This window comes from Gopherus flavomarginatus, chromosome 2 (genome assembly GCF_025201925.1).
Source record: "Gopherus flavomarginatus isolate rGopFla2 chromosome 2, rGopFla2.mat.asm, whole genome shotgun sequence".
Classification (NCBI taxonomy): Eukaryota; Metazoa; Chordata; order Testudines; family Testudinidae; genus Gopherus; species Gopherus flavomarginatus.
In genome coordinates, this window is record NC_066618.1 from 290,304,821 (window position 1) to 290,330,449 (window position 25,629).

General features: G+C 45.4%; 1 protein-coding gene across 5 annotated transcripts in view; it reads right to left on the minus strand.

Annotated features, from left to right (window-relative positions):
• The window catches only part of COL22A1 (collagen type XXII alpha 1 chain), a 372,600-nt gene that overhangs the window by 201,875 nt on the left and 145,096 nt on the right, over nt 1-25,629 (minus strand). For all 5 annotated transcript variants that reach the window (XM_050940514.1, XM_050940513.1, XM_050940511.1 and 2 more), the window contains exons 7-12: nt 25,129-25,404; nt 24,004-24,084; nt 23,221-23,334; nt 22,578-22,622; nt 16,136-16,189; nt 13,480-13,518 (exon numbers count right to left, since the gene is read on the minus strand). In XM_050940514.1, the coding sequence (XP_050796471.1) occupies nt 13,480-13,518; nt 16,136-16,189; nt 22,578-22,622; nt 23,221-23,334; nt 24,004-24,084; nt 25,129-25,404 (609 nt within the window). The remainder of the gene's footprint in view (nt 1-13,479; nt 13,519-16,135; nt 16,190-22,577; nt 22,623-23,220; nt 23,335-24,003; nt 24,085-25,128; nt 25,405-25,629) is intronic.

Genomic DNA, 25,629 nt, shown 5'->3' on the forward strand with positions numbered 1-25,629 from the left:
CAGACAGTGACTTGTTTATATTGCTCTATATACTATACACTGAAATGTAAGTACAATGTTTATATTCCAATCAATTTATATAAAATTATATGGTAAAAATGAGAGTCAGCAATTTGTCAATAACAGTGTGCTGGGACACTTTTGTATTTTTATGTCTGATTTTGTAAGCAGGTAGTTTTTAAGTGAAGTGAAATGTGGGGGTACGCAAGACAAATCAGACTCCTGAAAGGGGTACAGCTGTCTGGAAAGGTTGAGAGCCACTGCATTAGACCATGTAGCTTTGGAAGGACACGAGCACTTTCCCCTCCTCCTCCTCTAGCTTTTTGTTTTTCAGAGGTAACAACCTGTGAATTTTGGAGTGAATGAGGCTTTAAAAATTTGTCACAAAACAGCCAACCCGTGGAACTATTTCCGTGCAATATTTCATCAACATTTTTAGAAATTTCATTAAACTTTGTGAATGTTCTGTGAAGTCAAAGCCAGGTACAAGTCAAAGCTTGAGATTTTTGCCATGGACATTTCACCCAGCTCCACTTTCGAAAGCTGCTGACCAGAGGTAACACAGATGACTGCATTCTTGAAAGCACGGGTGCAGAATTGTATTAGCTTAATGAGGTTAAAACTCTATTAATATCTTGGCAGATTTCACATCAAAGCTTGCATTGCCTTATGCTTCTATGGGAGACCAGCAATTCATCTCTGCTAAGAGTTTGTTTTAGATCATTCGTCCAAAAACAAAACGAAAAAACCCCCACAACAAAACCAAACAAAAGAACAGCCCACTTCAGTCACTGCACTTCACTCTGATTTAATAAATACAGAAGACATGTGGTCTGATTTTCAGGGTTCAATGAGAGCTACAGGTGCTCTCAGACTCACTGAAAAACCAAGCTGTTAATGTACGGGAATTGATAAAAGGCTGGCTAAGAACCCTTACCATATTGTAAACAGAAACCATCATGTTTCATTCATTGCACAGGGAAATCACACAGAGCTCAATTGTTCCAGAAGGTCCAGCCCCACTGGGCACACGCGATGCCCCCAGCTGGAGCTCCATGAGACACCGAGCCTCAGGGAAACACCAGGGCTTCTGGAGTTCCTGGGGAGAGGAGGTGCTGCATCATTTTCTGGCGGGTCCGTTGTGCGCTTCCTTATGAGTATGATGGAAAGATCACGGGCCAGATCCACCTCTGCATCATCAGAGTGGGACAAAACAGCCAATGCGAACCAGTGATTTTGTCCCATGGCCTTTCCAATGACTATACAGTGGGTAGGGGTAGGCGAATGAGGTAGCTGGTTACAGCTTCCCAAATCTGTAGTTAGCTCTACACTGGACCTGGCCCCAGCAGAGTTTAGAGAAGTCTAGGAGGTGCATTAAAGTTTGCCAAGACAGTAACGGTCCCCAACATACTATCCATCTCCCCCACACTGACCATTCCCTCTCACAAGCCCTTACCACCACCTACCATAGGGATTCTGAAAGAGGATGATGGTAGTGGCATAGAAGTCACCTCCATCAGCTCTATGCCGGATAGTAACTCTTTCACATCTAGGATATCCCCTGTTGTGAAGCCAGTTTCTACCCCTTTGCACAGTAGATGGTGCAAAGAGAGTGCAGTGGGAGAGAATATTTGGGTCTAAGTATTTCCGTGTGCACTGACTGAGCTCATTACAGTATCTGAAACGACTCCATTCAACAGCTCCGAGATCAACTGATCACCGTGTCTAAGAGTTTCAAAAGTTAAAGAAAAAACTCTGGCACATTCATATTGTTTATGGACCTATTTCTGGCTGAATGTACAGAAACCGAGGCCAAAGATCAGCTAGAATTGATAGACTTACAGTCCTCCAAAGCACTCCGCTTTTCCAAGTTTTGTTGAGGAAAATTACTAAATTTCTACAAGTGCCAGCCAGAGCTCTGTGAGAGAACGGCTGTTTGTGCAGGCCCTTTGGAAGCACTTACATTTCTGAAAAGGCCCTCTGCTTTCTATGGTTCTGAACAAACACAACACCACAACAGCAGAGTGGAGTCAAATCTGCATTCCACAGAGCATGTGGCCAGGGCACAGAGAGAGCCAGACATGAAGGGGTTTGTTTTTAGAGCGGCAGTGCCAATATTTCCTTTGCTGCAGCTTTCCCTGCAGCTCTCAGGGCAGATTGAGCCAAAGGAAGTCGGTGGAGTAATGCCAGCAAAGACTATAGCTAATTGTGCCTGTGTTTTGTTAAACTCTGAGTGTACCTACAGTGCCTTGTAAATAGTAATCACTCTGTGTGTTTGTCTCTGATCAAATCCTATTTAAATCGACAGGCTCCTGCCAAGGACCTTGGTGCTGAAAAAAGTTAAGAAAGAGGGTAGAGATGGCATTGTGCTATGTACCAAGCTGCCCTTGGTTCAGAAATAACAGAAATGGACACAAGGGGCCAAACTCCAAAGACAGTGTTACCCTATTCTGGATAGGTCACCCTGCCTCTGACAGATTCTGGAGAGGGTCTGTCCTTTTCCTGGGTAACTTGTCAGACCTATAAAGCCTCATCGAACTGAATCACTGCCCTACTGCTTTGTCCCTGCAGATGCATGTTAAAAGAACCAAAATAAATAAATAAATAAATAAACCCCCCAAACAAACCCAGGAACATGTTTTTGTGAATGTTGTGAATGTGAATGTTGTGCCACCAAAAATAGATATTTGGATTCAAGTTTGAAATGTGACAAATAGTGAGCAGTTGTGTGACATAACGTGCTCTTTGTCTCTAGGTAAAAACAATCCTCGCCGCTTTCATCTGTCTTCGCTCAGGATCAAAGCTTCCCTCAGACAAACAGCTTGCCAGGCACTGGATGGTGAGTGTGCACTGAAGTAGAACAAGAACACGGTTGCCTTTAGCATGACATTGATTAATTTGCATCCTCCGGCCTATAAATAGCATGTGGCGATTGTAGCTGTGCAGCTCCCAGATGATTTGTCAGGTACCAGGTGGATGTTTTGCCCTGTCAGAGAAACCTATTAACTCACCTTGCCCAGCTTCCCTAGGGACACCATTTCTGGCTTTTTTTTTTTTTTACCCAAAGGTTTTTGTCGTATGTTGCGCCAGGTCCAAAAGGAATATGTCATACAGAGTAGGAAGTGGACACACCTAACAGGTCTCTCTGAATTTAGGCCCTGATTCTGCACTTTCGTCCACATGGGTTGAAGCTGTGTCCACACAGAGTCCCAGTGATTTGCCACAATACAGCCCTGAGACCTGGTGCACTTAAGGCTGCCCAGGGTAGACTCTTGCCATAAGATTGTGAACTATTCACGGTAGACCCAGTCTCATTGGTCTGTAAAGTACTATATGCTCCTCTGGGGCTGTAAAAACAGTTGACCATAATAATGTGCACTCCTCCACTGAACTGATAAAAAATGTTTCTGATCAAGGCAATGGCTTCCTAGCAGAGTCTTTTTGTGTCCCTGTAATAACCTTAGTCCCAGATTTGGACCTTAGCGTCCAAAATATGGGGGTTAGCATGAAAACCTCCAAGCTTAGTTACCAGCTTGGACCTGGTACCTGCTGCCACCACCCAAAAAATTAGAGTGTTTTGGGGCACTCTGGTCCCTCTGAAAAACCTTCCCTGGGGACCCCAAGACCCAAATCCCTTGAGTCTCACAACAAAGGGAAATAATCCTTTTTCCCTTCCCCCCTCCAGGTGCTCCTGGAGAGATACACAGACACAAGCTCTGTGAATTCAAACAGAGTGAATCTCCCTCTCTGTTCCCAATCCTGGAAACAAAAAGTACTTTCCTATTCCCCCAGAGGGAATGCAAAGTCAGGCTAGCAATCCAACACACAAATCTCCCCGATTCCTTCCTCCCACCAATTCCCTGGTGAGTACAGACTCAATTTCCCTGAAGTAAAGAAAAACTCCAACAGGTCTTAAAAGAAAGCTTTATATAAAAAGAAAGAAAAATAAGTACAAATGTTCTCTCTGTATTAGATGATACAACACAGGGTCAATTGCTTAAAAGAATATTGAATAAACAGCCTTATTCCAAACGAATACAAATCACAGCACTCCAGCACTTATATTCATGCAAATACCAAAGAGAAGAAAACCATAGAACTTACTATCTGATCTCTTTGTCCTTACACTTAGAAACAGAAGACTAGAAAGTAGAGCTACTTCTCCAAAGCTCAGAGAAGGCAGGCAGACGGAAAACAAAGACACAGAGACACAATTCCCTCCACCCAAAGTTGAAAAAATCCGGTTTCCTGATTGGTCCTCTGGTCAGGTGCTTCAGGTGAAAGAGACATTAACCCTTAGCTATTAGCATGACATTGATTAATTTGCATCCTCCGGCCTATAAATAGCATGTGGCGATTGTAGCTGTGCAGCTCCCAGATGATTTGTCAGGTACCAGGTGGATGTTTTGCCCTGTCAGAGAAACCTATTAACTCACCTTGCCCAGCTTCCCTAGGGACACCATTTCTGGCTTTTTTTTTTTTTTACCCAAAGGTTTTTGTCGTATGTTGCGCCAGGTCCAAAAGGAATATGTCATACAGAGTAGGAAGTGGACACACCTAACAGGTCTCTCTGAATTTAGGCCCTGATTCTGCACTTTCGTCCACATGGGTTGAAGCTGTGTCCACACAGAGTCCCAGTGATTTGCCACAATACAGCCCTGAGACCTGGTGCACTTAAGGCTGCCCAGGGTAGACTCTTGCCATAAGATTGTGAACTATTCACGGTAGACCCAGTCTCATTGGTCTGTAAAGTACTATATGCTCCTCTGGGGCTGTAAAAACAGTTGACCATAATAATGTGCACTCCTCCACTGAACTGATAAAAAATGTTTCTGATCAAGGCAATGGCTTCCTAGCAGAGTCTTTTTGTGTCCCATTCTTGGTTTGTTACCCAGAAGCATCAGACAGGCGACTTGGCAGCTTTTGGCTGATGTAAGACAGCCCAGACGGTACTGGCATTTGAAGTTACAGCATCTCAGGTTAGTGTGGCCGGGGCAGAGTGATCTATCTGCCCTACCTGTCAGAGTTGCTATTTTTAACCTCTAAAGGGGAAGGTCAGCCTGGCAACAAGCTTGGATAAGGGGGTTGTCATATGGAGAAGGAAGGACCTGACTGCCTAACTTTATCAATCAACTGGAGTATACGACACTGCCTCTGCTCTTCTTCCGATCTTATGAATGAGTAAGGAGAGGGGAAACGGCCACAAGAACAGGTTTCAAAGCTCTTAGTCAGGGGAAAGATGGCAGATCACATGTGATGGAGTGATGCCTTTGACTGACTACAGATCTGCTGGGGGTGACAAAGATCTGTTTTGTGCAGCACCTCTGAAGGCTGTAATTGACTAGAATAACAGGCTCATTTTATATTCTACATGCATATTAGCTGGTTAGGAAGGTTCTCTTCACCTGTTCTTGACAAGCAGCTAATCCATACCTGTCAGTCGTAATACTGTGTTAAAGAGCATTCTGCATCCTGGCCTGGTTATCAGTGACTCAATCACAGGAATCTCTTTTACAGAACTCTCACCAGAAGAGAAATGGAGAGATGCAAAAGCTTTCTGATACTATTGGTTTTCACACTCGGAGCTGAGTCTGGCAAGGATATGAAAGAAAGAAAGAAAGGTAGTGGAGCGTTTACAGCTTTGTCATTGTCAGCAGATGTCACTGTGTACCAGCCATGGGCCTGGCAGTGAGAGACCAGGACTGAAAATGTGTTCACTTAGATTGTGTAAAGGGGAAAAAAATCTGTACAAGCCCTGGAATTTTTTCAGTGTTGAGAACTAAGCTGTCAGGATGCAAAATTATTATTATGTGATCTGGCTTCAAGTAGTTTGTTACAATCTGCAGCTGTTATTCTGGGTCACAAAACCCACTGATTTTATCTAAAACCCTTTAATTATTGTTTAAGGGGAAAGAAGCCAACCCAACCGTAGCTCCTCAGTTATTCAGCTAGCCATGCAGAAAGCACTCTAAGTCGAGGAAAGAGGGTTTTAAAAAATACTAGAATCATAGAATGAAACTACCCTGACCAGACAAAGGAATGGAGAGTACACGCGGAAACCACGAACACTTAACCATTATGTACCCGCTTTTATCTGAGACCCAGAAGAAAATTACAAATATTAAATAATCAAAAGCCACATGATAGCCTGGGAGGTAGGTAAGCTGTTATTACACAGGTGGTAAATGAAAGACCTAGAGGGTATGTTTACACAGCTATAAAAATCCTGCAGCTGGCCTGGGTCAGCTGACTTGGGCTCACAGGGCTTGGGCTTCAGGGCTGAAAATTGCTTGTAGACATTTAGGCTCGAGTTAACACCCAAGCTCTGGGACCCTGCAAGGGTGGAGGGTCCCAGAGCTCTGGTTCCAGCCTGAGCCCATACATCCACACAGCAATTTTTAGCCCCGCAGCCCAAGTCAGTTGACCCGAGCCAGCTGTTGTCATACTGCAGATCTTTTAGCCCCATGTGGACATACCCAGTGAGGTTAAATGCTGGGTGACCTTACAGTCAGCGTTTAAGGCCAGAAGGTACCAGCAGATCATCTAGTCTGACCTCCTGCATGTCACAGGCCACTAACACCACCCAGCACCTGCAGACTAAATCCAACAACCGTAGACAAGTCAAGTCAGTAACAGAGCTAGGAACTGAACCCAGCAGTCTTGATTTCTAGTTGCCCTATTCTAACCAGTTTATTTATGAACTAAAAAGCAGCACATCCCTGTCTCACCCTGCCCTGGTCATGAAAACCACCAGCTGCAACATCCTCAGAACTTTGCTGATTTCTGCTGTGAACCAGGTTCTAAGGAGCTCAGCTTCCCCCAGCCATTCATTGCCAGTGAAGAAAGCTGATCGGTGGCATTTTCAAACTGATGAACAAGTGTCTCCAAATGTTCATGCGTTTCCCCCCACAATTTGGTGCCAAAATGTAGTGAGGCGGTTACGAGGAAGCCATCCATCCACTGACTCATTCCACCAAGACTATCTATATATTAAAAGGGATTTTTATTAATTATTGTTACTATTATTTGTGTTATGGTAGCAGCTAGAGGGCCCAAGTGAGATTGGGGCTCCATTGTACAAGGCACCTTACAAACACATAGTGAGACACAGTCACTACCTCAAATACACACAAAGTGCAGGAGAAAGGAACTATTAATACTCCCACAAAGGTACGGAGGTGCCTAAGCCCCAGACTTAAGTCCCATTTTTAGGTACCACTGCATTCACAAAAGCTCTGCTCAGCTCCCGGCTAACCTTATAGGTGCCTACGAGCATTGGAGGTTACGTTTTTACAGTAAGTGTTAGAGTTCCCTAGACACATCTGTTTCTGACTCGGGGCATGCGAACTGCAGCCCCAACCCAGGTATGTGGACATCTATCTCCCACTGTGATCAAGAAACTGGGGAAAGATAGGTGTGTTGCTTGTGGGGGCCTGATATGGTAGGCAGCATCTAAGCATACCTACCCTGATTGGGTCCCATGCAAAATCTGGCCAGAGAAGGAGGTGGTTCTGACCATAGTATAACTTTTAGCACAGTGACTAGTGCACTTAACTAGGATGTGGGAGACCCAGGTTCAATTCCCCACTCTGCCTGATGGGGAGAAAGGCTTTGAAGAGGGGTCTTGTACCTCTCAGAGCAGTGCTCTAACTGATGAGCTATGGGGAATTCTGACCTAGGGCTCTCAGTCTTGCCTGTTGAAGCTGTTCCACTGTGGCTGAATAATTAAAGTCATTGAGATGGAGAGAACAACTTTGTAGCCTGGTGGTATGGGCACCCATGTGGTAGACCGAGGGTCCAGGTCCCCCTGCTCCAATAATACTTTAATTATTTATACCCAGTGGAACAGCTTCAATACCATTACACCGTTATACTCTGTAATGAAACACACTTCCAGTGCCTTTGCATGGGTGAATTCTTCTGCTCAGTTTTCTCCTCCTACAGCATTCTCTCCTTTGGACAATGAGGGTAGCAACTACGGCCCAGCCATTTCCTTACCTAGCCAGGGCCAGTTCCAGCTTTTCTGACACCCCACATGGCCAAAAGAAAACAAAAAAAAAAAGACAAGTGGCAGCACTTCGGCGGCAGCTCAACCACGCCGCTACTTCTGTGGCAGTTTGACAGTGGGTCCTTCTTTTCTTCCTCTTCGGCAGCAATTCAGTGGCAGCTCAAATAGGAAGAGAGGGAATGAGGTACCCACCACCGAATTTTTGCCAAAGCCCTAGATGGGCAGCCCCGATTCTGGACGGAGTGCCATCCCTTTGAATTGGCCGCCCCAAGCACCTGCTTGCTCAGCTGGTGCCTGGAGCCGGCCCTGTGCCTAGCTTAGGGTGTTTTACTTTATCTGGATACTGGATTGTGTCCTATGAGGGGGTTAACCATGTAATGGTCCCTGTGGGAGTTAGCGGAGGCACAGGCCTGGTGCAGACCCACCGTGTGCTTGCTTCTCTGTGCTATCCATGCAGGAGATCTGGGTGCAGTTTCTCTACTCTCCCCATGGACGGGAATGCTGTTGAAGTTCATTGAGGGCTGCATGCTGCAAGAGGCTGAGCACCGTAAGGTTTCATTGCCCTTAGTTTGAATTAAGGGTGGCTCAGCACGTCTCAGGAAATGCTTGGCAGTTTGCAAGGCAGGGCACTTCACTCCTCAAAGCCTTTTGAAATAAAAGAATCCAAAGAGCAGTCTGCCTTGTGATGTGCATGGTTGTCCCCTAGGAATGCGGACACGGCTGCAGACCTCACACGGTACAGTATCTACTGTCTCAGATCTGACTTTCCTAGACTTTGATCTGGAGCCTCTGTAACCCTGTCTTGCTTAAATCACCCTAGATAATGCTCTACAGTCATTGCCCCATCTTCCAGTTCACCTATGTTGATTCTCCCTGGGCTGGTGGGGGCTTGATGATCTGTGTGGCAGGCTTTGCTGTCAGCTCAGAAAGCACTGAGTGGGGCAGATTATGTCCAGTGCGGATGGGAGCTTTTCAGACAACCGATGGGGCAAATCACAGACAGCACAAAGTACTGCTCATGGTTATTATGCCTTAGAATATTAATCCAGGCGCGATCTGCACTCCCACAAGAGACAAGATTTCATTTAGGTGGTGACCACAAAGTTGGCATGAGCATGTGCTAACAGATGATTGTATTTGCATACAGTGTATGTGTAAAGCATGTATTTAGGTATGCAACCAAGTACATACACATGGACAAGTGTAACATCCACCTTAATATATGGAGATACACCTATCTCATGGAGCTGGAAGGGACCCAGAAGGGTCATTGAGTCCAGCCCCCTGCCTTCACTAGCAGGACCAAGTACTGATTTAGCAGGCCAATGCTCAAATCACTGAGCTATCCCTCCCCACCCTCCCCCAGCCCTCCATCTTGCTAGTGACCAGAGATTGCACCTGGATCTTTATGAATGTCTATAGTTTGAACTAAAGGACTAACTCCCATAGCTGGCAGCTGAAGCAGACTCATCTGTGCAGATCAGACACAGAGTGGGAAGTGTGACACATACTGAACAGTGGATTATACAAGCACACATGTTTGCACATGCATTTAACTGCTTGCATGTACAAGTTCAAAGTTTGTGACTACGGTGCAATATTTGGGGCACAAGGCCTGGGCACTGTGCCTGTCACTCTCCTGGTTTGTGCGTACCTACTTCAGCACCTGACAATACAACACATAAGTCATTCCAGTAATACCTAGGCACAACAGGGCAAGTTAAGGATGCCGTTTCAGCTTTCGTTATGAATTCTCTCATTTTCTAAATCAATCAAACTCTTATTCCTAAACTTTCCAATAAGGAGTGGAGGATTTCAGCCAGGGTTGTTTGTTGGTTTGCCATCAATAATGTGCCTGGCGCTATACTATATCAAAATATAAAGATGATCCATGCCCTGATTGATGTCAATAGAGTTACACTGGCACAAAGCTGGTATAGCAGAATGGAGAAGCAAACCAGTGCCTCACCTTTCGTTCTAGAAGATCAGGAACTGACTTCTGATGAATGCTTAAGACCATTCTGAATCACCCAGCACACACAATAATGAGGATTTACGAAGGCAATACAATCTTACCATCTACTTTGTCTCAAAACACGGTAACTTCTCTTCCATCAGCACTGGAGACATGAGCCCTGTCCTTAAAGAGATCATAGTGCAAAACAGAACAAAGGAGGCCCTGCTTTTGGCTCTTGAAGTCAATCTCTTTTCTCCATTTACTTGCCCCTAGCAGATTTAACAGCCCACAATCCCAGAAACGCAAGTAAGAACATAAGAATGGCACTACTGGGTCAGACCAAAGGTCCATCTAGCTCAGTATCCTGTCTTCTGACAGTGGCCAATGACAGGGGCCCCAGAGAGAATGAACAGAACAGGGAATGATCAAATGATCCATCCCCTGTTGCTCACTTCCAGCTACTGGCAAACAGACTCTAAGAACATCGTTCCTACCCATCCTGGCTAATAGCCATTGATGCACCTACCTTCCATTAATTTATCTAGTTCTGTTTTGAACTCTGATATGGTCTTGGCCTTCACAACATCCTCTGGCAAGGAGTTCCACGTGTGGACTGTGCATTGTGTGAAGAAATACTTCCTTTTATTTGTTTTAAACCTGCTGTCTATTAATTTAATTTGGTGACCCCTCGTTCTTGTGTTATGAGAAGTAGTAAACAACACTTCCTTATTCACTGTCTCCACACCAGTCATGATTTTATAGACCTCAATCATATCTCCCTTTAGCGGTCTCTTTTACAAGCTGAAAAGTCCCAGTTTTATTAATCGCTCCTCATACAGAAGCCATTCCATATCCCTAATCATTTTGTTGCCCTTTTCTGAACTTTTTTCAATTCCAATATATCTTTTTTGAGATGGGGTGACCACATCTGCACACAGTATTCAAGATGTGGGTGTACCACGGATTTATATAGTGGCAACATGATATTTTCTGTCCTATTATCTATGCCTTTCTTAATTATTCCTGCATTCTGTTCACTTTTTTGACTGCTGCTGCACATTGAGTGGATGTTTTCAGAGAACTATCCACAATGACTCTAAAATCTCTTTCTTGAGTGGTAACAGGGAAATATAAAGCTGCCATGGTCGAGGTGAAGGGAAAGAGAGAGATGTTTTATTCCACCATTTTGCGGGCAAAATGAAAACATACCAGGAGGTGTGTGAGTCCTCTGATGCCAAGTATACCAGTTCAGTGAACCTTTTCAGTGAAACATACACACGCTCTCTTCCTCTTCTGCTGGGATTACAAAGTAGGTCTAGCACAGTTAGGCATCTGACACTTCCACTGCCAAATGTACCAGTTACTTCAATCACACCAGGACCCCTTCTTCTGACATATGTACACCCTGTTCCACTACTGCTAGATTTATCAGCCACACTCAACAGAGCCACACCTTCTGTGCCGCTGATCTCAAAAGTCGTGCTGGGCAGGTGTCAGCTCTTCTGCTACTTAATCTGTGGGCATGCTCAGTAATAGCACATTCTCCTGCTGTCAAACATGCCAGCCATGCTCAGCAGAGACCCACCTTCCACCAAGAACTGTGCCAAAACATGCCTAGACCGTGCTCATGTTCTCTATGGGCAAATATACAAGACACAGCTCCTTTGTTACTAAATGTAGGCCCACTGAATGCCTCTGCTGGCAAACGTATCAAATAAACAGAGGTAACCAGTCATAAATTCATGGATCTTTATATGTTGGTGGGCAGCCATCAAGGATGCCTCTTGGCTACCTAATCAGAGAAGTTCAGCCCAGATGTTGTATCCGGTTTTCAATCAAAACCTGCATGCTCACCATATTCCTCAGCAGGGTGACAAAGGCAGGAGGTGGCACCTCCTACCTTTCAGACCCTTCTTGACCAGATGAGACCTTATTTCTACTACAGCACCAACATATTAAATATAATGCTTTTTATGGGGGCTGAGTGACCCTTGTCACATGAAAAACACTGGCTGATTTCTAAAAGCTGCATTGTAAACCTAGAATGTCAATTGTAGGCCAAATTCTGCCTGTCATTGGAAAAGGTCACACATATATGAATGCAGAAATTTGCCCTTTATTCTTCCCATGTCTATGGGCTGCCTTAGTAACATTTCTTCTAATAAGGAACCTTCATCTGCAATGTAAGAAGGTCAAATGGAGCATTTCGGATGTATATGATCAATAGATTATAATCAGAGAAAGTAGAGATAGGAAGGTTCAAATGGTCATAGACTCCATCTCTACCTGCCAGTGCAGGATTCTTCCCTACAGGACATTTACTAATGTATTGTCTAATATAGTTTTAAATAGTTGTCCACTGTTTCCTTTGAGGGTTCAGAAGACAATTACATCTCATGGTCAGGACACTACATGTCTTCCTTCTTCATTTCATCCCATTATCCCCCGGTACCACCCTAATTAATTATTTCCATTCCTCCACTAATAATCAAATATCTGTAGAGTTTCTCCATGTCCCCCTAGAATTATCACTTAGCCAGGCTAGGCACATTTGTCTCTTTTAATCTTTCCACATCCTGCGATCCCTTCAGCCCTCAATCTTTTTTCCTTGCTCTTCTCTACGTTCTCCAGGTTGTCAGCCTCATTCCAGTTCCCAGAACTGAGTGTGATATTCTCGGTGTGATTGTAACACAAGGATATAGTGGGACTATTATCTCTCTTCTCCATAAGGTCATGTTTTGCCTATGCAGCCTAAATTTGCATTGACTGTTTTTGCTGCCTAATAGCCTAGAAACCCATGTCTAGTTGCCAAGCACTATCCCTACCATGCTTCATTTGCCATTACTGATTTCCACTGAATATATTTTCCCAGATAGACAAAATAACATTTTTCCAAGTGAACCTCATTTCGTTACTTTGCATCCGTATTTTTTATTTCTCTAGACCCTATTTCTGCATCCTTATTAATATTTGTAATAACAGAAACATGCTGTTTTCTCCCTCTTTCAGATCATTAATGAAAATATTCAATAAGATGAGACCATGTGTGAGTCCCTTCAGTGCTCAGATACCTCTGTAAAAATCAATACACTGCCACTTATCCGTACCGTTTGTTCATGTTTCTTGAGCCAGTTTTTGATCCATTAGACGGAGCCTGATTCTCCATCACATTGCTCCTTGTGTAGTCCTTCCCACTTGTCCAAGTGAGTGTTATCATTCTGATCTGATTGCATTTTACACACACTTTGCGCAGCTGGAATTGAGACTACCCCAGGGTCAAAGCAATGACAAATCTTAACATTTCTGATGAAGTGTGTGCGAGAAAGTATATTGCTTCCTTTACTAAAATCCAACCAGCGCAGACCTTCTGAATTCTCTTTGTTCATAATGGACTCCCTCCTGCAGGTCTTACTCTGGAAGTTCCCATGGGTCCCAAAATTAGAATTTGAGTTAAACAAAGTAGTGGAGTGAGCTATGATCTAACCATGTTGTATAATTAACAATATCACCATACCTGTTCTCCCTTCTCTCCTCTGCCATATGGTCCTCTGCCCTAGAAAGGAGAGGGGAAGGTAAATTTAATATAGAATACCACATTGCAACTTTTATTCAAGGATCTCAAAGCACTCTATAAATATTATTTGTCAAAATACCCATGCAGATTTTATTCATGATTATTTATACAGGGGCATATGTGCATGGCTCTTTACATGAAGAAAAGCAGAAGACAGAGATCCTCCTCTGGGACTGTTTATAATCCAAGGTCATGGTCCTGCAATTGTCCTACAGAGGTACAAAGGTCTGTCCCTGTTGGTCCAACTGCAGGATCAGGAGCAAAGTTCAAACAAAATGTAAGGTGAGATGGAGATAAATCCTGGTGGGAGAGGAACACGGGATGTGCAACAACAAAATCACGTGGTTGCTTAGGAAATTGCCTACATTTCTTCAGGGTTACACGTTATTTAATTAAAGATGCACTTATTATATAGATCAATATTATTACACCTTGTAGCAAGGTGGATACCTGCTCCTGCCCTCCAGGGGTTAAAAGCAGCCCTGGAAAGGGGGCTGGACCTGGAGAAAGCAGCCTCTAGGCTGGGGCCCGAAGCCTGGGCTGATTGGGGAAAGTGGGCTCAGCTATGGCCATGCTCCAATCAGGCCCAGCAGGTCCCTATAAGAGGCAGTGAAACCAGAAGGCCAGGACAGTCTCTGACTGGAGAGGGAGACAGGCCTGGCTGCTTGGGAACTCACCCAGGGGACCTAGAGGAAGGCAGGGCTGGGGAAAGGCCTTAGGAGCTGGAAAGCCCTAGGCCAGCAACTCCCCAGGCTGCAGGGCCTAATTCTAGGCCTCTGAGGTACTGGGCTTGCAGAGGGGCAGCCGGAGGGTGGGTAAAGACAGCCGGGCCAAAACCCCTTTGCCTATGATGAGAGGCTGATACTGCAGTCTGCCCCAGGGTGTGGGGGCTAGACAATGACTGGGCAGTAACCAATACTGAGGCAAAGTGTGATAGTGGGGTGGGGGTTCCCCTGGGAGGGGGGAGACCCATTTAAAGGGGCACCGGGGTCCAGGGAGGGACACAGGGGCCAGCAGAGGACAGGTGGATCACCGGCCTGCAGAGGGTGCTCTGGGCTGGGACCGAGCTAATTCCCAGAAGTCACCAGCAGGAGGTGCTGCGGGGGTGAGTCGGCCCGTCTACACACCTATGTAACAGGGCAGCACAAAGAGATCAAGTGATTTCCCCAGTTCAGACAACATATAGCAGCTTAAAAGAACCTAGACTCTCTGAACCCCAGCATCCCCATTCTCACCAGACCACACTTACTCCTGATTCGACATATGATGTTAGTTAATATTTATGATATTAAGCTTCCAAAAACAGACACACCCTCAGCTTTCATTAGTCCCAATCGCTGTTAGAAACCCAGCCTTTTTTTCTCTATTAAATAATGAACCAGAGGGTGTCATTTTTTATCAGGAGCACCTGATTGAAATGAGATCCCAATGTCACCTTAATGTCACCTGTAAACAGCAAAGATTGACTCTTTCCTTTGTGTGTTAATGCACCACAGTGTCCCTCCTGGATGTGCTACGCACTCAATGTATCCAATTCGCACATTTTAACTAAAAGGCCAACGACAGGCCAACTAGCCCTCGGGTTGAGTGACAAAGCGTTGAAAGACACAGAAAATGGCATCAGCTGACTGACACTAGAAGGGTGAATATCATCCCTGCTCAGAGGACGAGCACAAGCTGTATGGAGAATACTGACCCTTGAAGAACAGAGTGGGCCAGAAAACCCCATTCCAGGGAGCTGGAAGGATCAAGGGCCCAGGAAATGGCTTGTTAGTGGAGGAGAGGAAGCAGTCCTGGGTAACTAGGACACTGTTCTTTTAAAGGCCTGGAATCTGAAGTTCTGTAGTGTAGGGTGGGGCAGGGCTCCCTTCTCTTCCAGCCAAGCGGGAGGAGCTCCCTGGAGAAGGACGGTATATAGATGGGGTCTTCTCCCTTAGAACAGGGGAAACACTGGTGAGAGAAGGATGCCAGAGCCAGAAGGCAAAACTCCAGGGAAAGACACCTCTGCTACGGCAGGGGAAGAGCTCTTTGTAAATAGCAGAAGAGCCAGAGATACGTGGGAACCTTTGGATTGCAGTGATGGACTTTATAGTGGGACTGTTTGCGATCATTAAAACAGCCCCAAGTGGAGGGTGGTAGGACATGTCTGTAAAGGTATGTCTACACTGCCATTAAACACCCACAGCTGGCCTATGTCAGCTGAACTCGCGCTCCAGGGCTGTAAAACTGCAGCGTAGATCTTCAGGCTCAGGCTGGAGCCGGAGCTCCGGGATGTTCCCCTCGTCAGGTTCCAGAGCTCAGGTTCCAACCCAAATATCTACACAGCAATTTCACTGTCCTGCAGCCTGAGCCCTGCAAGCCCGAGTCAGCTGACCCAGGCCAGCCATGGGTGTCTAACTGCAGTGTAGACATAACCTAAAAAGCCATGAAGACAAAGAATAGAGGGAGTCTGCTGAAAATAGAGCTCTGGCCATGAGGGACCGCTCAATAAGCAGAAGTCCTTTCACAGTAACATAAGCCTCATGCAATCAGTAGGAGAACAATCCTGTTGCCATCTCTCACATTCCACTACAAAATCAGTCAGGCTCTGACTTACCGAGTCTCCTTTTTCTCCTTTTAAACCAGGAAGTCCTTGGCTGCCACTTTCTCCCTGGAGGAAAGGAAAGGGATGTGAGCACCACAAGACTGTAAAACACATTGCTCTTCTGAAAGGCACATGGCCACTGCTGATTGTGCCACCCAATTGATTCAACTCAAGAGTTGCCCCATGTTAACGTTTGTATATTCAATATTTCAAATATGTCTTTGTTATTTAAGTGTATCAAAGATTTGCCTCCCAATACTGAAGCCCACATTCCCCAAAGCCCCAGCTTAACAGCTAGCAACAGGGAAGGTGCTGCTGCAATCAGAAAGTCCATTCATGCATCACTTTGTTTCCAGTACATGGGAAGCCTGGGTGATTTATACGCAGTCACGGATTTAAAAATACGCATAGAATCCTCAAAGGGGCAATGTCAAGGCGAAGAGACGTCTCCTTTGGGCACCCTCAGAAGGCCTTACTTTTACAATTCCTTTTCAACAGCGAGGATTCCCAGCCTTTGAAATGTGGGCTGCATTAGATCCCGAGCATGAGCACCCATGGGGAAAAATTGGTGGGTGCTCTGCACCCACAGGCAGCACCTAGCCCCAGCTCACCTCCACCTCCACTCTGCCTCCTTCCCTGAGTGTACCTCTTCTCCCCCTAGCTTCCCACTGTCAAACAGCTGTTTTGCGGCGGCATGCGCTGGGAGGGAGGGGGAAGGAGGGGGAACACGGTGCACTCGGGGAAGAGGTGGGGCTGGAGTGGTGATTTGGGGAAGGAGTCCAACAGGGGCAGGGAGGGGGTGGAGTTGGGGCAGGGACTTTGGGGAAAGGGGTTGGAATGGGGGCCGAGCAGGGGTGGAGTCAAGGCGGGGGGGACATGAGCACCCACCAGCATCGGGAAAAGTTGTCACCTGTGATCCCGAGAGCTCTATCCCTTCGTTGTTAAAATGGTCCCCAAAAGGGAAAAAATAATGAAAAATTTCAAAAATGTCAGTCATCTCTGTTCTGCAGGTTTCAATACGGAACCATTTTTCATTTATTCCAAATTTGTCATGAACATTTTTGTTTCAGAATTTTTTTTTTGTTTTTTTCCATGTTGTGGGGTTTTCTTCCCTGGCCTCCCTTTTTCTATTTTGAAAAAGGAAGCAAGAATGGGAAAGGGGAAAATGAGAAAGAGGGGGGAAAAGAAAAGTGATACACTGAAAAATGTGGGTTTTTTTCATTTTCCAATTTCATCCATAAAAACTAGAAAAATTAAAAAAAAATTGTGAAAAATTCAAATTTTTGTTTTGTTTTTGTTCAAAAAGTTTCTACCAGCTCTGGAGCTGAATTCTGTGTAATGTAGGGGAAAGAACAAAGATGGGTTTGAATGATCTTTCCACACCCTAATCCCACCCACGGACATGGGCTAGTTCAGCCCCTAGCACAACTCAGAGCAACCTCAAGGCTCCTCTTGCTGGAAGCTCTTACATCAGTCAGGGGTTGCTGGACTCCTACATCCTACTCCAGGTTATAGGGTGACCAGACATCCCGTTTTTAAGCCCAAGACCTCCAGCTCAGGGCACTGGCAAGAGGATCCAAGCCCTGCATGTGCCAAAGCCCCGCACAGCACTGGCACAGTGGGGAAGCCTTTCTGCTCCTCAGCTAAGCTCTGGAGTGGGGGTGGGAAGCAATTTCCAGCCTGTTAGTGCCCCAAACCTGCAGGCTCCCAGCAGCCCCTGCGGCAGTGGCTTAGCACCCTCTTCACCCCATCCCAACCCCTTAGCTGCCTTTCCACACTGTACAGGCAGGAAGGGACAAGCTGCTTCCAGCCTGGTGTGGCAAGGAGGGAGGGAGGGAAGAGATGAGCTCTGCAAAGACACGGGCCAGGTCATCCCTTCCTCTCTCCTCCTCTTCTGCAACTGGAAGCAGCTCCCTTCCCTTCTCTTCCCGCCTGCACAGAGCTGAAAGGCTGCTGCTGGCCACATTCTGGTGTGAACCCTGGCAGAAATCTGGGGAATGGGGAGATGTGACCCCATGTGTCCCCCCACATTGCCTCAGGAAGTTGCAGTGCCAGGTGCCAGGAGAGGTGTGTCCATTCTGGGGGCCCAGCAAGGTATGGAGGGCAGAGAACAGCGGGCAGGGAGGGTCAGGTCGGTTGGTCGATCACCCTCCCTGTGTGAGCAAGGTGTACAGAGTGTGTGTGTGTGTGTGTCACCTCTCCGCATGTGGGGGGGGAGGGGTGTGTGAAAACAATCCAGTAAACTATGCAGTATTTCTTTTTAACGGGGCTCAGTTAACTTGATGTGAATTTGAATGTTTGTACTGCATAGTTCTGATTGGTTGCCATGGAACTAGCTTGAATACGAGTAATTTTACCAGTTGTCCCATATTCAGCTTAGGGAAATATGGTCCCCCTAACTGGGAAGGAATAGCATAGAGCCAGCTACAGTAGCTCGTGCAGCAGCCCAAGATTTCCTCATTCCAGATAAAATGGGATTTAACCATGATTTCTGATATGGTGCTGAATTCGATTTGCCCTTGTGGACTTGTAACTAAGAAATGTTCATCTCCATCTCTTGTCAGGACACATACTTTCTCTGATGAAGACAACCCAGAGAGATGTGCTGAAGTCTAATTCTTTAATTAGACTAGTAAGAAGGTGCCAATTTGTAACAGGGAGGGTAATTAACCCTTGGAACAACTTACATGGGTTGTGATGGATTCTCCATTACTGGCAACTTTTAAATCAAGATGGGATCTTTGTTTTTCTAAAAGATCTGCTCTAGTTCAAACAGGAATTAATTCAGAGAAGTTTATGGCCTGTGTTATACAGGAGGTCAGGCTAGATGATCACAGTATTCCTTGCTGGCCTTAGAAGCCTATGAAAATAGGTGTGAAAAGCATGATGCATCCAAGAATATTTAAATAAAGATGGTGTTAACAGTTGTATTCTGCAGCACATTAACAACCAAACTCAGTCTCCCCTGTACACACACTGATTCTTCCAAGTCTATTTCTGAGTCTTTCTCTATTTTTTTTGTTGCTACAAGTCCTTCCAAAACAAAGCATGCTGTCTCACAGTATATTACCCTCTCTTTGACAACATAGTGGGCTGAGGCAGAGACAACCACCTCTAAAGGAACTTTTCCTTTCTCTAATCTCTGTGAGTTCCCATGGTTTGCCCTAGGTTATGGGACTTAAACTGAAGAAAAATAGAAGGTTATCTACTTCTTCCCCTGTTTCTGATTTTTGCTCAGTTGCATGGAACATTCACAGGAGTCAGACAATGTCACAATAAGAGCGTCCTCCAAGCTTTCCTGCCCTGACTTTTCCCCTCAGAGGAAATCAACGTACTCTTGTGGAATCACTCTCAGCATCAATGGCTAAGGGCCCTGGGATCCATATGCACAACTGCTGACGACTTCCATGAGGTTGGAGTGTGTCTATCTGAGGGAAAAAACTAGCTCCCACAATCATTTAGGGCTAGATTGTACCCTTACTGACTGCCCTGAGCCAAGGATGGTGTGTAGTGACACTGCCCCTGGAACAGAGCAAAGAATGAATTGTGACTTGGTCACAATCCCTTCCCTGCTTCCCCCTTGCTCTGGGGAGGGAGTAAGTTACTTCACCCTTTTGTCAGGTATACATGCTTCCCTGTATGTGCTTGCACAACTGCTCTTGCTGTTGGGGGGAGGGTAGAGTGGACAGAGCTTGGACTCCCCAAGGGTCAGGACCAGCTTGTCATAAACAGATAGCTAAGGGTTAATGTCTCTTACACCTGGAAAGAGGTAACCTGAGGCACCTGACCAGAGGACCAATCAGGAAACCAGACTTTTTCAGGTCTGGGTGGAGGGAAGTTTGTGTCTGAGTTCTTTGTCTTGTGCCTGTCTCTCTCTCGGCTATGGGAGGATTTCTGTCTCTTGCTTTCTAATCTTCTGTTTCCCAGTTGCAAGTACAAAAGATCAGATAGTGATTTATATGTTTTTTTGTATTTTACATGTGTGTAGTTGCTGGAGTGTTTTGAATTGTATTCTTTTTGAATAAGGCTGTTTATTCATATTTCTTTTAAGCAATTGACCCTGTATTTGTCACCTTATTACAGAGAGACCATTTTTATGTATTTTTTTTTCTTTTTACATAAAGCTTTCTCTTTAAGACCTGTTGGAGTTTTTCTTTAGTGGGGAACTCCAGGGAATTGAGTCTGTGCTCACCAGGGAATTGGTGGGAGGAAGAAGTCAGGGGGAAATCTGTGTGTGTTAGATTTACTAGCCTGACTTTGCATTCCCTCTGGGTGAGGGGGGAAGAGAGATTAGCTTTCGGTACTTCTGTTTTCCAAGGCTGGAAACGGGGAGGGTGGAATCCCTCTGTTTAGATTCACAGAGCTTGCTTCTGTGCATCTCTCCAGGAACACCTGGAGGGGGGAAGGGAAAAGGTTTATTTCCCTTTGTTGTGAGACTCAAGGGATTTGGGTCTTGGGGTCCCCAGGGAAGGTTTGGGGGGACCAGAGTGCCCCAAAACACTCTAATTTTTGGGGTGGTGGCAGCTTTACCGGGTCCAAGCTGGTAACTAAGCTTGGAGGTTTTCATGCTAACCCCCATATTTTGGACGCTAAGGTCCAAATCTGGGACTAGGTTTTGACACGGCTCCAGGCACCAGCACAGCAAGCAGGTGCCTGGGCCGGCCAACGGAAAGGGGCGACACCTCCGGCTCTTCGGTAGCAATTCGGCGGCAGGTCCCTCAGTCCCTCTCAGAGGGAAGGACCTGCTGCCGAATTGTCACCGAAGAATGAACTGGTGGCGGTAAAGCGGCTTTTATTTTTTCTCTTTTGGGGTTCTGTCCCATTTAGTGGCACCAAGACCACTTAGAGAGAGAGTTAAATGAGTCTGCTCTACAGCCTTAGCTAAGAGAAAGCTGGCTTTTAGCTCATGTGGTAGAGGCTCATGCTTTAAACTACAAAGGGCGCAGGTTCAATCCTGCCCGTCAATGACCAGGGTCTGTCAGCATTACACATGTACAGGCTGGTGCAGAGATGATACTCTCCTCTGGGCTGCGTAAGGACTGACAATCTAGCCTAGATATTAAGTGGACCACAAATGCCATAAAGGGCTTCACATCCATTTACTAATTAATCTTCACAGCATCCCTGTGAGGCAGGCACAAAAAATTAGCTCTATTTAGTGGATAGGTAAGCTGAGGTGTAAGGGAGGTTAAATGACCTCCCCTCTCCCACACAGGGATTCATCAGCAGAGCTTGTATTAAAATTCAAGAGTCCCCAACCCCTGGGTCGCTGCACAGCTCATTAGATCACTGTTACACCAACCTTATAGGTCCTTGGATGCACCTGGGTTATGGAACATCAAAGCCAGGTGATTACTAGCCATAGATCAGTGAATAAGGCTTGCGATTCAATCCTCCCTCTACAGAACTGTGTTCACACCATTTTACTGAGAGTGAAGTGGGCTAGTCCCTAGTGTTCCTGGAGTCTGTTACCGGGCTGTGCCGGTGGGTGAGACAACACACATTTTCTTTCTTCGTTTTATCATTGCCATCCTTTTGTGTTCTTCTCGCAGTCATTTCTCATGGTTCTGTCATTCTGAAGAACAGCCCATCATCACTTAAACTGTCACAGATTAAAATAGGAACAGGGCTATTTATAGTCCAATGGAAACAACGGGCCAAATTCTCAGCCATTTTAAACAGCTGCAGCTTAAAGTCAACAGGCCTCTCTCCATTTGCCCCAGCAGAAAATATACATCTAAAGCATTTCTTTCCGCATCCCAGAAACGTTTAACTATTGAGAGCACAGTGAGCCTCTCTAAAATAACAGGCTTTGGGATTTTTAACCTCCCAAATCGTACAGCATAAGAGAGTTGCCTCTCACACTTCATGAGAGGTAAGCATCATCCAGCTAAGTAGGATTTAGAATCATCGGGGGAAAGAATGATTGGTTTACTCTGTGCATTCTAAGAAGAAACCTGTCTAGAAATATAGTCCATATTTAACTTCACCCCATGACTCAAATGCTCTTGGTGGGATACTGGATTACAGGGCTCCATCCTTCTACCCTAGTCTCGGTAAAGTTCTGGTGGATGACTAACAGCAATGATGTGGCCTTTTAGCTTGGGGACAGTGCAGAATTACTGGAGAATCGCCATCAAAGTTGTGAGGTAGGCCAATGTAGAAACAGCCAATGTAGAAACAAGAATGTAGCCAATGTAGAAACAAAAATGTGGCATGGTAGAGCTTCTAGAAGATACATAAAGCCACTTCAGTGAAACTTAGGGGTGAGCATAGTCAAGACACACACACTAACTACTGGGTTCCCCATAGTCCACCTTGGACACATCCAACCCATCTCTTGTCTGCTGTTAGTTTATTGGACTTTGTTCCTTAGACTTTTTCCATCATACAGAATAACCCAGCACCTCATACGGTATTTTTAAATAGACAACATGGAAAACATACTACTGACCTTTTGACCTCTAGGACCTTCAGGGCCAGCGGGGCCCCTCTCACCCTAAAGAGAGAACAAGGAGACTATTTGGAGACTGCCCTTCTCACTACATGCCAGCAAATAGGGGCCCATCAGAGACAGTAGAAAGAGCCCCACAATGGAAGAGTCCATTTCAGTGGGCAACGGACGGGAAGCTACATGGCCTCAAGGTTGGAGCAACGACACACAAAAAGAAAAAAGTCAGCGATGAAAATATTGCAGCAGTGCTAACACTTTAAAGGCCCCATTCACTGCTGACTTAAACAGGCTCAACTCCACTAAAGGCAAGGAGATTGTTTCTGCATGGCTCGCATTTACCCTACCAGCCTATTCCTGTTATGTCTTAGAAAACCTGTACTTATAAAGGGCGGTAAAAATTGCTGCTTCATTTTCCAGGTTGATCTCCAGAAGCCACAATCAGGATCAAGATCCAGTGAACTGAGTGCTGACAAAACCCCTAAGACACAGTCCTTTTTCCCAACAAGCTTACAATCGAGGAGTTTGTGATCCTGACTGGCACTACAGGTCCTCTTCTAGATCCTACTCCCAAAACCAAAGGGGCTGGCCAGGGAGAAGAAACAAAGGCTACCAAAAGTGAACACAGAGTCACTCACACACTCACCTTTTCTCCAGCAGGACAGGAACAGTTGAGGGTGTTTGGAGGGCCCACTTGTTCGCTGCTGACAGTGGGTCTTATTTCAGCAGGTGGTGCTTCAGTAATGACCGTCACCTGGCACTAAAAGCAAACTGCTCGTGTGATTATCAGGTCTTCCCTTTTAGAAACCTCGTTTGCCTTTGATCCACTTTATGGAAGCCAAATTGGTATTTTCTGACACATGTTGCAAACTATGTCGAATTCCAGAGACTTGAGGATCAGAAGAATCAAGTGTTTGCTTGGATTTGGGGTTTTTAAAACTACTAGTGAAAGGTACCAGTCTGGACCCTGCAAACCTGTTTATCCTAACAATAGCTACAGCAGCGACAGAGGCATTGCACACTTCTTCCACACTGTGCTGGTGTTTTTTGCAAAGCAGATCTCTGTCCATTGGCAAGTAGACTGAGACTACTAACTAGCAATGTTGCTGTCTTAGCTCTTCCCATACAGCCGCAATAGGAAACACACTGACTACTTTTACATGGAATTTTTATTCTTCAATCAGCAGTTGAACCCTTCAGATTTTTCTCTTTCCCCTGATAGTTTGACAGGGGAAAGAGACATGGAAAAGTTTAATTCTTTATACTTTTCTCTTTTTCAGTAAACTCATCACTGTCGTGTTACCAATTCTATTAGTTTGATTCACTACCTTTATAACATCAGACTCACACAGCTGCAACCCCTTTTTTGGATAATCGATCTAAACTAAGCGTGTCTGTGTATATACATAAAAACAAAATAACATCTTACTGGTCCAGAGGGAATATCACAGCAGGTTTCCAGCTCGGCATGTCGGGAATCACAGTAAATTACCATCCGCTGAAGATCAAACTAGAAAACAAAGACAGACAATAGGGCCATGTTTCAGCGACTGTGAATTATTAATGCCAACTTGTGCTCAGTGTTTCGATACAAAGAGTGCAGACAATACAGACAAAGGCCAGATCATGACGGTTCTGGGGGTTCCATAGCTGACACGCATCCTTCTCTGTCAATACCGCAGCATTCTGTGAAGGGCACTATGCTAATAGGATTCTGATTCTCTGGGTTCATTAAAGATCCTGTGGTGCTTTTCACAAGAGTAAGGATGTATATTAACCTCTGCATCCTGGCCAAATTCCTATCTGGAAAGTTACATTCTGCCTTCCTAAATTCCCCCTGCAATTTCAGTTAGATAGGATGGTGTTCATTGTGTTTAACTCACACAGTCATTTCCCCCTGTGGGTAAAATGCTACTAAATCATTTTGCATGCACACAACATTCACTTTGCCCAGGCCCCTTATAACTTTAATGGAGTTACCCCTGATTTACATGCATGTAAGAAGAGAATCAGGCCCAGTGTTAGTATCTTGATCTTCTCACTAAGACCAAGCATGGTACAAATTTAATGCCGGATGTATTCTCTGCGCGGTGAGGACCATATTCTGATGTTGCAGGAGAGGACTCAGTGATTTAATGAGTCTTTCCTGCCTCTAACTACTAAACCCCATGTAGGGCCAGGTTGGGACAGCAAAGAGATGTTCACATGTTGTTTGGTATTACATACATTTGGTGATTATGTTTGCGGGTGATCGGTACCTATGATTGAGGACATGGGTTAACAACGGCAAGCTCAGACTGGCCGGAAGGATGAAATGGAGCCCCCTTTTTCCATCCCTGTACTGCACACTTCAGTATTCTCAGGTTAGAAGATGGAAACCCTGGTATCTGATGAGATGTCAGCCATTCTCAGACAGTTAATCAAACGCAAAGATTCAGAAAATGACGATGAATAAAGAGAGGGTCCAGTGAGAGTGTGACACCAGAAAACCCCATCACCCTTGCACAGATGGACATCATTCCCCTGGGAATGAATCCACAGACTCAGTACTTACGTCTATGGGAACACTGTCATACAGGCGTTTGCCAATCACGGTCTTCCCTTGAATGTCAATATTTTCTCTGTCTTCAATAGGCAACGTCTGCACTAGTTTGCAGTCAACGTAGAGGGAGACGCTCTTGGACTGAATGCTGAGGGCGATCTTATGCCAGTTGCGGTCAAACAAATCGCTTACTCGGGCATTTCGAAAGACCACTCGTACTGCATCCTTGGTCAGCCCAATGGAACTGTACTCCACAGCTTTGTTCTCTCCATCCAGGCGGATAGAGACCTGAGAATCAAGAGGAAGAACGCTGCCGATACAAACACAATTTCATTCTCCGTACATTCATCCTTTCACATAAACTGTATCCCAAGTGCTTTACAGAGTCAAAGTTATTAATAGCAGGGGGGACGGGAAAGAGATATAAGCAGGGTGTGAGGGACATGCCTGAAGATGGAGTAGGAAATGAGATTGAGAAAAGATAAGGCATGTTAAAGAGGTTAGATGATGTCC